The sequence below is a fragment of the Drosophila sulfurigaster genome, chromosome 3 (genome assembly GCF_023558435.1).
Source record: "Drosophila sulfurigaster albostrigata strain 15112-1811.04 chromosome 3, ASM2355843v2, whole genome shotgun sequence".
NCBI lineage: Eukaryota > Metazoa > Arthropoda > Insecta > Diptera > Drosophilidae > Drosophila > Drosophila sulfurigaster.
In genome coordinates this window covers 8631748-8646846 of record NC_084883.1, presented here as the reverse complement: position 1 = coordinate 8646846, position 15099 = coordinate 8631748, and the positions used below count along the sequence as shown (strand labels likewise).

The following is a 15099-nucleotide window of genomic DNA, read 5'->3' as shown; positions in this document are numbered from 1 at the left end:
GGTGTTGGTCTACTACGCTCTTTTCTCTACATTTCTCATTCGCTGCCGCCTCTGCGTTCTTATCAAGAAAACGAAAAAGTAACATTTGTGCGGCTGCCGCTGATTGGTTCTGTTACCCGACCACCTCCCTTCCCTTCCCCTCTTCTCTACTCTATGTTCAGCATCCAGTCAATACCCCTAACTGCCCACATGTACTACGACTACGACAACGACAACGACAGCAGAGCAGAACAACATTTTTTGTTTTAGCCGTAGAGCAACACACCCGTTTTATTGTCCATTGTTCCTGTCGAACGCAGGAAGCTGCGTCCCAACTAGAGCTGCTCCAGCTCCAGCTTCAGCCTCAGCGATTGGCCATTAGCACAGGAGTGCGTATAAAGAAAATGCCGTTGGGCAGGTATAAATATGATGATTATTGCAAATGATAAATGCCGACATGAGGTTTGAAGTGAGAGTTGAATTTCATCGAATTATTGCACTTACTCATACAAAATGAGTAACTAAGTAAACATAGACATATAATAGATTTATATGTATTGGTTCGTAATTAGATAGCTGTCACAACGGAAAACATACTAAATGAAAGAAATTTGTTTAATAACTTAGCAGCTCAGGCCTAGTTAATCAATTAATCCATAATAATAATAAATTTAAAACATTTGGTTCATAAATCTTTTATTCTGAGCTATTATTATTGATCAAGTAACACAACAAGTTTAGCAATAACTAAAACAAGGATATAGACTATTTCTAATGAACGCCTAAAAGTATGCTGCAAATTTGCATGGTCATAATTTATTACATTTACACACACACAAGTCGAACAATTTGTATTCATAAGTTGTCAAGCACTTAGTTTCTTAATAATTATTAACGATTTGGTTAGGTGGCTCCACAATTCTTTATTGCGTTTATATTATAAATCAAGTACTATAAAATATTGTGCAATGACAGCAACAAGGATGTGAATGTTTTGTAATGTATGCCTAAAAGTATGCTTCAAATTAATTTGCTATACTTTTATGACAATTGCACACTTGCAATACCAGTTAAGCTGGCATTTCTACGCTTTTAAGTATTCCTAATACTTATTTATGATTTTGTTTTGTTGGCTCACCAATCCTTTATGGTCGCTTTGCCAACGGTAAATGTAATTACTTTGCATTGCATATTTGCAGCATGTCTCGTGTTAGTTTGCTAGCCACCTAGCCACATGACGCTACAACACTTTAAAATTAATATTCCTATTTTTCAATTACAACTGACACTTGTCTATGGCAGCCGGGCCCAAGTCCCAGGCACCAGCCTACCAAGAGAGAGAGACACAGCCGTCCATGAGTTGCAATTGTTGTCGACGTCATCGTCATCGTTATTCGTCGTGAATGTGCAAGTGGATGGCACACACCCAATGTAAAATGTCATTACCGCTGACATAAATGAATAGCTGCATTCATTGCATTTGGCAGTGGTGGCGCTCTACAAGATTACAACCACCTCACCTCACATTAGTGTAGTTTTGCTGTAATTTCACATTAGTGATTAGTTAATTAAAGGCAAGCACTAGTTACAAATAAAAGTGCGATTCATAAGATACGACATGTCTTTGTTAGCTATTTAAAGTGACTGGTGATTATTTAAATCGTGACTGAGATAGTTTAAGGGTCTTATTATGAGTATTGCAATAATTACGGCTGCTAGATAAGACTTTATAAATAAATATTTATATAAGACTGTCTAAGCACTGCACTTTAATCAGCCAGCAGTTGGCTGTCTGTCCCCCGCTTAACCCCGAGCACAGACTATGAACTGACCAGCAGCAGGAAAGAGGCGAAACGTGCGCCTCATATAACATTTCTAATTAAAATTTTGTACAGTCTCTCCCCCTCCGCTCGGTTCGAAAAAGGGTTATTAACATATTTGCCATAACGTGGCCCATTTGGCCAGCAGCCCCTGGACGTTGGACGTGTGGAGTCTTGGCCCAGTGTCTGTGCTATTTGCCAGCACATTTGTCCCCCGAAAACTGTTGGCCATTAGTTGCCATGCAATCGAGCAACTTGTCCGAAAACCATGAGCAGCCCAACGCAGCGCAACTAAGTAGGAAAGTTCTATAACCAGATTTCCAATGCAAACACAGCAAAGTAGACGAAGGAGACAGAGAGGAGGGAGTCCAGTAGGTGGCGACATGCATGCATGCATGGGCGCCTAAGTAGCTCCGCTGTCTTCATTAAAAAGTGTACCCCAGCAGAAAGCTGGCAGAAGCTGAACCTCGCCCCAAAAACAGGCAAGAACAACAACAAATCGAGCTTCATTCCTAATTTAAATGCAAATGAGATTCATTTGCCAACGTTAGGGAGGCGACGACACTGCAACATTGGGCAGCCTTTAGTCATTACACACCCCTAAAGCTCGTCCACCTTGAAACTCAACTCAGCTCAGCTCAGTTCAGTTCAGTTTCGGTCTGTGTTTTCTTTTAATGGGGTGCAGCCTAGCTGGAGCAGAGTTGAAGGCTGAACTGCCACTCTTTCTCTCTGCTTTGCTGTTAGCATGGGTTGCAGCTACATTTATGCAAGTAGCTTAAATGGCTACAAAATGCGTTGCTTCGGCGAGATTTGTTGCATACATTAGGGCCAGCCGACTGTTGGCAACGCTTAGGCGCAACTTAAGCCCAACAAAGTGAGAGGGCCAGACAGCAGCACAGAGAGGAGAAACCCATCCGGAACTGGCCTCAGCACAGGCCTCGGCAGTGGCAATCATGTCTGCTGGTTTTCACTGCTTTGGCATTGCCACTGTTCAGGTGTGACGCCTTCCACCCACAACCCGCTGCCCGCAACTCGACTGTCGACTGCAAATATAATCAGCCTGAAAATATGCTATGCTTTTTGGATTTCTTGATTAGTGCAGCTCTGCAGCTGGAGCTTAGCCTGGCTTTGGCTTTTCGGCGTCTACGATTGCGCCTATCTGGCCAACACCAACGGCAACGGCAACTTAGCCACAGTAACCGCAGTGTGCGAGACAATTGCGTTGGGCATTTTGCAAGAGAGACATGCTTGTCATTAGCCTGTAATTAGCAGTTGTTCTCAAGCATTGTTCGATTCTAATTGAAGTGCTTCTACAATTAATATCGATTGGGATTAAGTTCGAAATAAGACTTCGAGTTGTTGTTTTTCGTGTATACTCAGAGACAGCAAATGAAGCATATTGTGTGTGCCTATAATGCCAGTAAATATATGTGAAGAGAATTTATTACTCATGCGCCACGTTGCACAGAGCACCAATCAATATGCAAGCCATCAAATATTTAAACTAAAAGTGCAAAATAACAAAAATGGCTGTGAGAATTTAACACAAAATACAAGAGTGAAAGAGATAGATAAATTGTGATAGTATTTCTGGACACAATAACAAAAGTCTTCTAATTGAGTGCAATGGCATTGTGAACGACAGAGACAAAATTGCGATTGCCATTGAGTCCGAGCGAGAGAGATGGCAAATGAGAAAGTGTGAGAGAGACGGAGAGTCAGAGAGAAAGAGATTATATGAATGTGCGAGCTGGACAGGCAAGTGGATAAGGACAAGCTCAAGGCGAGCGACGACGACGACGACGACGGCGGCAATTGTAAAGTATGCAACAAAACCTAAAAAGCCCCCCGCCCCAATTCCCCTTCTTCTCATTCCGCCTTTTACCCTTGTGGTCAAAATGCATTTGCAGTTATGAATATACATATGCATGTGTGTAACTATGTGTGTGTATCTTGTTGATTTTTGAAATTATCAAGCTTGTGGAAAGCAGGTTTGAGTTTTTTGTGGGTTGCTGCTGGTTGCTGCCTTCCTTCTGCTGCCCCTGCCTCTGCTTGCCATGTGCTTGTGGCCATTTTTTGAATGAATTATTAAATGCTTTGTAATTTATTTGATTGTGATTGTGTTTACGGCAAACGTATACATATCCCTCTCACTCTCTCTTTCTTCTTCTATTGCTTTCTCGATTGCTATGGCTTGTTCTCTCTCTCTCTCTGAGTTTTGCGAGTCATGTATTTATTGCACTTAACATGTTTAGGGTTACATGCTAGCAGCCGCCGCCTCTTCCCTTTCCCCTTTCTCAATGGTCGCGTCTCGCACTGCGTCTTTGCCACATTCAGTTCTATTGTTGAAATCTTATGCATTTGTCATGCATTTGAAATATTTTCGGTTGGTTGAATTGCTCGGTTCTTCAGCTCGCTCTCTCTGAGATCCAATGACAAGGCGTTCAACTGTATTCGAATGTGTGTATGTGTGTGTGTGTGTGTTTGCTTATATAATAACTGCATTTGTTGATAACTGCATCTCACAAAAGGTTTGTATTTGTTTTTCGCCTTGTCTCATTTTATTGAACAATATTTGAGTAAGACTAAGACAATACAATTTAATGAAAAAAGTGTTAAATACAAATAACTAGTCAAGCAGATTGCGAATTGCCAATTGTAGCTTTGGATTAGACACACTCGAATTTGAAAACAAACTTCTGACTGAATCATAAATATGAGCTAAGAAATAAACAGAGAAAATAACTTTTGACAACAGATGAGTTTTTCATTTTGAACAAGTAAAATACATAATACCGAAGGTACCAAAAAGTAATAAATTATACAAAAAGTTATATTTCTATATCGATATCTGATACCCAAAGTAACAATAAGTCTTCAAATATACCAAAATCTATATTTCGTGTACCGATTTAAATGTTACCTCATACTCAAGGTACCAAGAAGTATTATAATATACCAAAAGCATATGGATATACTACTACATTCAAACCATAAAATACCGGATATCCCAAGTGGCAATATTTAAATATACCAAAATCTAATATTTCGTATATCTATGCTCTAGTACATTTAACTTATAACATAAAATACCCGATATCCAAGGTACCAAAAAGTACTAAGATATACCAAAAGCTTTATATTTTGTACATCGATATAATACTACTTTTAAAATATACCATAAAATTCAATATATACAAATTGACTACGTAAATTTGTAGTTAAAAATAAATTGTAAATTAGAGTTTCGATAATCACTTATAAATTTTCAAAGATAGGCTGTTTAAGTAAGTGATTAGTTTTTAAAATTTATAACTTATCACAGATAACATGACTATCATATTGATTGTTTTATTACAGTAACTCCCGCAGGGCTTCCATCTGTGCAGCTAAGAAAAAAAAGTTGCCATTTAAGACAACCCAAATGAGAGAGACAAGATAGTTACGACACACACTTATGTACTTGCTGCCAAACATAATTAGATTGCATTATGTAAGTGTTTTGGCTGTGCCTGGGCAAGCAGTCCTTATGTGTACGGACGGTATGATAACTAAGCAACCCTTACCCCAGGCAATTTCAATAAAACTCAGCTCAAGTCTGGCCGAACTAAATCCCAAAAAGCAGTCAAATGTCTCAGACACAAAACCACAGCGATGTCTCGTCCTGGCATTATGCCTTGTCCGCACACACACACACTCTCTCACACACACATAGAAACACGCACACACTTATGTTGGATTTGGCCAAGGCAATGGCCTTTCAAAATTTTCGAATTTACGGAAATTTAACTTTCTTGAAATACACTTAACTGTAAAATTAATTATAAAAGGCAATTGTCTGTGCGTGTATGTGTGTGTGTGTGCATGAGAGTGCCTATGTTATACACTCACACACACACGCACACATAAGCACATATTGCCACACACACCCACTTAAGTTTGTCTTGGTCTTTGGCCGAAAAGGTGTTGGCATGGAATTTGCATAACCAACTCTGAACGTCAATGTCTTCTGCATGCGACCAGCATGTGTGTGTGTGTGTGTGTATGTGTGTGTGCCTATGTACATGTGTGAGCTTGTACAGTTGTGCGCGTCGACATTTGCATAGAAGGAGAGAAAGCGATAGAGTGAGAGAGAGAGAGAGCACGCTGTATACATGACCAACAAGCAGTTTCTATGTATGCGAAAACACACTAATTAAATGTTGAAGGCAGTTTATATTGATGCCCCCGCATGGCCAACGGGCAGACGTTCAAAGTGTGAGTGTGGCGAGAGGGGGTGAGTAGAACAGGTAAATATATGTGTGAGTGTGTGTACGTACGTACATATATAATAGATGGGGTGTATTCTTGGCTGGCCTAAGAAAATCTATAGCCGACGGGGCTCAAACTCAAACCGCAAACTCAAATGTCTTCATTTTGCACATCAAACCAAATGCAGCCGCAAAGAGCAGCAGAGAAAGAGACAGCTACACAAACGTATATATATACGTATATACATATAGTATATTTGCTAAGGATTTGTAATTACATTCGGCACCATTCGGACTTGTCGATGTTGTCCTGGCCTGGCCTGCCCACCACACCGTAGCAGCAAATAAATGCAGTAAGCATATTTAGGGCTTATGTACTATGACTATTTCATTTGTCGATAAATTATAATGTCTCTCGTATAAGTTGCAACTTGAATTTCGTATGTTGCACGACAGGTTAACAGAGAGGTGAGAGGGGAACGAAGAAGGCCAAATATGCAGCAGTAGAAGCCATTCTACATTATTTAACAAAATGTGTACATAAAATCTTATGTATAGATTCAAATGTGGAAAGCTGCTTCCAGACATTCGATTCATCATTTCTATAATTCAAGAAATTCTTAATTATTATTTGACAATTTAAATTGAGTTTATCATATGTCTAATACATTTATAATCTTATTATTATAGCACATCTTTTAGCACAAGAAAATTGTATATGGATTATATATTATTCAGCTTAGAAAATATATTGAAAATTTCAAAATTTATTATTTGTCAAAGTGAATGTTTATGACTCTGTTTATCTCAAATGTTTATCTGAACGACACAGAAAGAAAAAATGTTCTAAAATCAAGAATAAAATCTTGAACCAAGATTGTATGATGTTAAAATTGAACCAAGGTTTATTCTTAATCAAGATTAAAATCCTACAATTAATCTAGATTGCCCAATCTTAAATATATAATATAATATTCTTTCAAGAAGGGAAAACTCAGGATCAAACGTTCTAAATGAAATCTCGATTGCATACAATTTAAATAATATTGATTATGACTCAAATGGAAAGAAGAAACATTATCAATTCAAGATTATATACATGGTTTAAAATGTTTTTTTTTTTTTAATGAAGATTTGATACTTTTCAATTTAGATTTTTATTTTTCTGTGTATACATTTTCAATAGATTCTATAGATTCATCCGTGTTATAAAGCAATAGAAATTGAATTGATCAATTTTATAATAGGACAAATTTGTAAGCTATCTCTTTGTAATGCACTTATTTTGTAATAATAGCAATAATAGCATATTTACATTATATTTCTTTCACAATATATTTTAAAATCTTGCTCTACTATAAAGTTTGTTATTCACAAGACTGCTTAAACTATTCTAAAGTTTATTCTGAGTGAATGTCTGTGGCTTTGTTTTCCTCACACTCGTGGCCATAATTATATATTATGCAATGCAATTATCAGTCTGACAGTTCGGTTAATGCCTCAGCTGCTATGGCTAACGAGCGTCGACTAACTGACTAACTGACTGACTGGCTGACTGATTGTCTGCGTGGCACATTGTATGTTAGACTACTTCTAAACCCTAGACCCAAGACTTGGGCATAAACAGAGAGCTTTTGGAATAATAAAATGGAAGGCTGTCTTAAGGCACTGCCACCTGCCCGGTTTACACACGCAGACATTTTTAATTAAAGCTAAAATTTTGCCGTATTGATTAGTTTCCCAGCGGATAAGAAGGAGGAGGAGGGGGAGGGACAGATTGAGCGGAGTGAGGGGGCGATAGTTGGGTGGGAGCCATGCAAAATTGTGCAGTCATAGTTATTGCCAACGCATTAGTATTAGCGCCTCAAATGACGTGACTTGCCTGTGGCAGTGGCAAGAGAAGGAGGCAGCAGCAAACTGCTTGCAACGTCGCGTCGTCACGACTGACACGCAAACAGAGTCGGCGGGCAACAATGGGCCTGTCATTGTTCAGCAACGGCCAGAGAGGGAGAGACAGAGAGATCGAGTTGAGTTTTGGTTGCCAGTTTGGCGTCTTTTTAACACAATGACAGTTAATTAGATTGTAAGGATAGCTAAAGGATATGCTATACGAGTAACATTGTATTTGGCATGCAGGTGCAAGAGTTACGCCAAGCCAAACTTTACCCTAGCCTGTAAATGAGCCTAATTGACTTGGTAACCAAAGTGGTTAAGACAGCGCAGCTGATGATGATGATGATGATGTTGGCTTAAATGCAGAATACATCTGCAAGCTAAAGCTACTTTTGTAAGACAACTATTTCGTCTTGAAATCGATCTAATGATTTTAATGCCATTTCCTCAGCTAAGAATATAAATAGTATAATTATATTTTATAAAAAACAATTTCAATTAAAGTCGTTAATTCTTGCAACAATAAGAAGCAATGAAAAGTCCATTTCATGCCCCAAATTGCGCTCATTAAATTGCCAGTTCTATGCATTCAACTAATGAAATCATTAAAATTGTTTAAAAGCAAGTTTTCGCCTGGCAAACGGACGCATGCAAAATTTATGTGGCAACTAGAAACTATGTTTTGGCTACATACATACATACATATAATAAGCACATACACATACACATACATTTATACACGCACACCCACTCTAAGGATATTCGAGCAAAGGACATTGCCTTGAGTCAGTCGAGACAAAAGTTGCGACGCCAGCACAGTCGACAGTCCTCGGTCGGCAGAATTTAAAGGCAAGGATATATGAAACTACCCCACTGTGAAAGTGTCCCTCGCCCTCGTTTCACTTGCCGCGTGTGCTACTTAAAACCCTTGCCCAAAAACTATCTGCTGACCCCCTCCAACAATCTCAACCCAGACCAGACATCGAAAACATGATTTTAGTGTTTTCAAATTTGAATTTTAAACAAGTCATAATATAATTTGGCTAAGCAGCAACAGCAACAGCAAAGGAAAAGCAAAAGCAAAAGCCCAAGCCGAAAGGCGAAAGCCGAAACCTCACACCCTTCTATTCTGCGGCCCTTGTCTGTGTGTCCACTTGCCGGGCTTTAATCTGGCACAGAACCCGAGTTATATACACACTCCACCCCTCAGTATCAATCCCAACCTCAACCCAAACTCAATCCAATGCGGCGCCCACGCAGCTCTAGAAAATTAGCTCAAGCCTCGACTTCGACTCCTTCTCAGGCTCATTTTTCGTTTGCGTTTGGCGTTTTTCTCCTCGCACAAAATTGTGAAATTTAAATGAGATACAAAAGTAGCTATAACTATATTGCCGCGTTGTATATATGTTTACATAGCTGTGGGTGTCGGCTGAAACTATCTCTCACGAAATATTGTAATTTTCTTTGCAACTAAATACGTAAACGGATATTAGGAGCAAATGTTCCCGTTTCGTCCTGTTTCGTTGTTCCTTGGGCGTTTTCTTCTATCGAAAATGCTGATTAGTTTCAAGCAGGGTTGATCTAAGTATATTAAAAACCTAATCGAATTGTAATTTAATTGGACAATTACAATTTTCACATTTAACCAGCAAGATCTAAGAACGTAATTAATTGGGCGAAATATTCAAGAATGTCACAATATCAAAGATTCATTTGAAGGAGAATAAGAATATATATATTAACTCGTAGTATTAATTAACGAACAACTTGTTTAAAAACGATTAATCACAGCGTAGCTAATGAATATATGAACGATTAATAATATCATGTTGTACATAAGAATGCTTATGAATATGTAAGCAAAAAAGGTCAATTATTATTATTATTTATATAAATTGGAAAGCAGTTGATATCGAGTATAAGAAAATATAAAATTGCTTCTACAGTGTGTTGAATTATTAACAGCTTCTTATGAATACTTTGTTGTTTAAGTCAATTCGATTAACTCGATTCCGATTAGTAATCGATTCATGATGAATACTATATACTTAAAATATATTTCCATTATCTATTTGAATTCATAATAAATAGACTACTAATTATTATAATACTTTTTTAAATAAAAATTTGAATTGAAATTGAGTGCGAATATCGACAACTCGAAACAACTACATTAACATAAAGGAAAAGTTCCATCCCTGATTGCCCTTTCGTGCTACAAAGTAAATCGAAACTGCTTTTGACATTACCAAGAACTTATGGCCACACGGCAGGTTTCACCAGGATCAGGAGCATGGATATTTGTAGTAGTGCAGTACAAGGCACTCGTAGTTTGAATTAAACACAAAGGCTCAGTCGTAGACATTCCATTTGAAACACATAACATATGGTTGGATGACTATGCGGAGGCGTCGCATTTCTAGGGCGTTGTTATCGTCGTCAACTTGGCTTGCATACATTTTCCATTCTAATTTCTAATTATTTCTATCCCACATGTGTGTGTGTGTGTGTGTGTGTGTGTGTTGCTGTCTGACCAGTTGGATGGGCTCTGTCCTCCCCTGCCCGAGGTCTTGTCTGGCTGTGCGAATTAATTAAGTGTTTTCGTGCGCGGGCAAATCCTTTTGCGGTTCGCTTGCCTTGTGGGCTGTGTGCAACTTATAAAGTTTAGTTAAGGCGTTCCCTTATAGAGTTCTGTAAGTTGTTGTGTGTGTGTGTGAGTGCTATGGCTTGGGGAAAATCAATTATAAATTAAACATTTATTAAAGAAAGCATTGCCTTTTGCTAGGCCTATGCAAATCAGTCGCGGCATAAATAATGCGACATCATTATTTAGTCAGGTAGGCGAAACTTATAGCTGCAGGCTACAACAGCAACAGATGAACGACCAGAACACATTGTCGTCAAGGCAACAAGCAAGAAGATGAAGCGTATCCAGAAGATGAGGAATATCGAAGGTAAGCGAACCCATCCATCCATCAATTATGTTGAGTTGCCATGCCGAGCTGAGCCGAGCCTCTGCGCATTGCCTTTTGGCAGCTGCTTAAATGTGATTCAACTCATTTCGATTGTCTTTCGTTGGGATTTCGCTTGATTATGCACATGCATTTGGTCCAAGTCGCGCTCGTACATCAAACTCCCAGTCGCGAATCTTATAAACTGGAAGTTCAGCTCAAATAAATGCGGCCTGCATATGCTGATAGATGCTGAGTATAACTGATTTGTGTGTACTCGTATATATCTGCATTGGTAATTTGCTATAAAGCGACTTTAATATGGCACGCAGTCTCCACTTTGTTTTTTTTTTCTTTTTCTCCGTCTCTCTCTGTTTATTTTTATTTATTCGTTTCGATTTTGCTTTGCGTTCTCTGCATTTGCACATGCGCAGCAGGAACTCCAAAGATGCTTTGCATGCAACAAACTCTTGTTGTTGCTTTGCATTTACATGGATAATAAGTATAGGCGAAGACAGTCGCATTCCATGTATACATATTTAAGTGATCTATGTGGTTCAGGAAATAATGGTGCATATGCATATCGTAGACTCGAATTATAATATTTAATTTTATTATTATTCATTCTTGATTATTTATTATATGTTTGCTGACAACCTAGTCTAAAAGGAAGCATCTACGCTTTGTTTCTTGCTTGAAACCTGGCAAACAGAAAGAAGAATCGCGTGAGTTTTGCTTTTTTTTTTGTGCTATTATTCTCAACACTTTATTTCAATTTATTATGTATTCCCAATCTCTTATGATTAGGTTACCTTTTAAATTTGCTTAAGAAGTACGCAACTCGAAATCAAAACTATATCAAAAACAATAATATTATATAAATGTTTCCTCAAAATTTGATTACGTTCCTTTACTAAACTTGGACGTTATTATTAAAATAGTTTTATAGGCCGTTCGACAGTCAACTTTATATAACTCTTAACACAACAATATGTTATGTGATGTCCTATCCAGTTCCAATTGTGCACGCCCTTCTGTAACTTTTTTACTTAATTCATTTCCACATACACTCCCAATAGGTGATGACTAGTTTGTCATTCGAGAGCACATAGAATCGTACAAAATGTTTTTCCTCAGTCTGGTTTAAACAGCTATCGACTCCATGACCATAGAATTTTAGGTCCAAAATTTAAATAGTTTCCATTTTCGGGTTCAAAATTCTAAAATAGGAAGTACAAAATGTCATTTCTGAAAACTATTGCAAATGATTCAGTACCGCTAATGCGCCAGATGCGATCATTAATCACAACTTCAGTTCGCCAAACACACGATGCGTTCAAGCCCACAAAGCACAATCCTTCGCCAACGTGCCAGTCGAAGGGAAAGAGTAAGAAGAAGTCGGATGAGGATTGTGTGGATGATCATCCGAAACCACGTCAGCGCGAAAATATTCAGGACACATTTCCGTTCTATCATCTGATCAAATTCAAGGATGTCTGCTGCGGCGATCCGTGCATCGACAAAGACTTTGCTACCTTCGACGAATGTTTGTACAAGGAAAGCGATAAGAACAAGCGCAAATATCAAGTAACTTGGGTTGAGTGTCCGCCCGTAAAAATTCAGCCGAAGAAAATTTGTTGCTTTGCCAAGGCAAAGAAACCGCCAATTGCACGTCGCAAGCCAGTTGAGAAGCCAGACACTGCCTGCAAGTACACCAAACCATGTCCACCCAAGGGAGAACAGAAATGTCCCCGAATCAAGATGCCTCGCTGTAGACCTGTTCGGGTGCCCGTTCGTTGCCATCGCATTCGTTGGCCAAGCGAGTGCAGGAAGGTTAAGACTCCCTATCCGGCCTTCTCTGAATGCGCTCGTCCCAAGTTGCGAGTGAAGCGCCGAACTGAATGTGAATGCCATAATGAGATACCGATGTGCGCGTTGTTGGCGATTTTGAACAGACGTCTTCGATCAGGCAGCTTACAGTTAAATCCGTGCGGAAAGTAGATTATATTTGAGTTACCCACAGATTTCACTTTTAAAATGGATAAATTCGGACGCAAGCATTCTTTAAATTAATTCTTAAAATTATTAATTCGATATGTTACAGTTATGTAATAATAAACTATACCAGCATACCATATATTTTAGATTTTTCTGGGAGATTTCTCGCAATACCTTTCAAATTATTTTCATTCTTAGCAGGCCTTCAACAATCATATTTCATGAAATGTGCAAGCTCTGGGGTTAGGTATTACTTTTTGCCCTGATCTTTGAGTGAACTACTCATCAAAATTTTATTTTATTTTTGGACCTTCTTTAATTTTTTAATCTTTCAATGTTGTCCAGTTCAAAGAAAAACGGTTATCGCACCGTTTGTCTCATATACCGAAGTTTCTCTGCCAATTCTACATTCATGGCGAAGTATTCGAGGAAGGAAAACGAAAAACGTCTCGTTAATGTTTTTGGTGAAACCATTTCAAACCAACATGAACCTTTTTCAAAAAGTTCTGTAAAAGAGAAAGCTTTCTCTAAGACTTATGATACAGCTGAAAAGCTAACACCCATGGAGATGAAAAGAAGGAAGTTCGCAGAAATCTCAAATGTAGACGAAAAAATTCCATTTTCAGAGATTCAAACCTTTGGCAGAAGCAGGAAGAACGACAGACAAAAAACCCAAAAAGAAGATAAGCAATATGCGGTTAATATAAAAGCTTTGTGTCGAAAGACAATGCATAATCCATTTTGGGATTCTACTACCAACATTCCTAACAATAACCAAAAGGAAGAAAACTTAGTGGATGTCTACGGTCAAATAATTGACAAACAAGTGAAAAGCGAGCCTTCCACTCCCAGTATAAATCAATTAAGTCTAAACTCAAAGTTAGAGCATCCAACAAAACTCACCGCAAAGCTAAATGAAGAATCAGAGCCAGTTGATGCGTCTGAACAATTAATCACTAATGGAAAGAAACATTATGAATATTTTTCAAATCAATCGAATAGAAAAGAAACACGTAAATTGAGCAAAATGTATATTAAAAGGAAAAAACCATATGCTGTATTCGTCAAAAAATGCAGTCGCAAAACGAATCTAGAATACCCTAACATAGTCAACAAAAATCAAAAGGAAGAAAATTTAGTTGATGTCTACGGTCAAATAATTGACAAACAAGTGAAAAGCGAGCCTTCCGCTCCCAATATAAATCAATTCAGTCTAAACTCAAAGTTAGAACATCCAACAAATCTCACCCAAAAGCTAAATGAAGAATCAGAGTCAGTTGATGCGTCTGAACAATTAATCACTAATGGAAAGAAACATTATGAATATTTTTCAAATCAATCGAATAGAAAAGAAACCACGAAAGGAACATCAACACGTAAGTTGAGCAAAATGTATATTAAAAGGAAAAAACCATATGCTGTATACGTCAAAAAATGCAGTCGCAAAACGAATCTAGAATACCCAATTTACTCAAGGCCAAACCAAAATATATCCACAGAGCTTAATGAAAAAATAGAGCTATTGGATGTTTATGGGCAAGCTTTTAGAAAAACACAGGAAGAAAAAAAGCCATATAGAGTGAATGAAATTGTTAGCGAAAAAATTGAGAAAAAGCATCCAGAGTTTGATGTGTTTAGGGAAACTTATAAAGAAAGAAAACCATATTCAGTAGCCATAAGATTTCCATCTTACGCTTCCCCTAAGAAAACATTTCCTGCATATCAAGAGGAGGAAGAGACAGTTGATGTCCATGGGCAAAAACAAGAGGAAGATGATGAAGCCTTCGACTATACTTCTAGACAACAGCGCGAAAAAAACCCGATCTTCGTTTTGATTGACAATAAAGAGAACTCAGTCGAACTTGATATTTCCTGTCCAAAAGGGGGAAAAACGATGACCTCTTTCAATAAGAACATCAACCGGAAGCAACATAAAAACTTTTCAAGCAGATTTCAGCATAGCGAAAGTAAAAGAAATGTGGATGAAATGTTGAATCCATTTCAGAATGAAGAGAGACCTGAAGTCATTCCCAAACGGTATATAAGGAAACGGCCTATCAAAGCTAATAACATCAGGATGGCTTACGATGAAAATCTTGATATTCCCAAAATATGTAGTGAAAATCAAAACGATGAAAATCTATTTACTAAGAACGAGTAGTATGACATGATGACTTCGACAAGTTATGTAGAATGCAGAAGGAAAAA

General features: G+C 38.0%; 2 protein-coding genes across 2 annotated transcripts in view; one reads left to right on the top strand and one right to left on the bottom strand.

The window, feature by feature from the left end:
• LOC133841366 (serine-rich adhesin for platelets) overlaps positions 1-15099 on the bottom strand; it is a 97263-nt gene that overhangs the window by 20001 nt on the left and 62163 nt on the right.
• Positions 12010-15063, top strand: LOC133840635 (uncharacterized). Its single transcript, XM_062272579.1, has one exon. It carries the CDS (start codon positions 12133-12135, stop codon positions 12892-12894), a length of 762 nt encoding a protein of 253 aa, XP_062128563.1. The 5' UTR covers positions 12010-12132; the 3' UTR covers positions 12895-15063.

What these genes read in the sequence shown, in the direction of transcription:
- LOC133840635 (XM_062272579.1), top strand. Translation starts at nt 12,133, where the DNA reads ATGTCATTTCTGAAAACTATTGCAAATGATTCAGTACCGCTAATGCGC.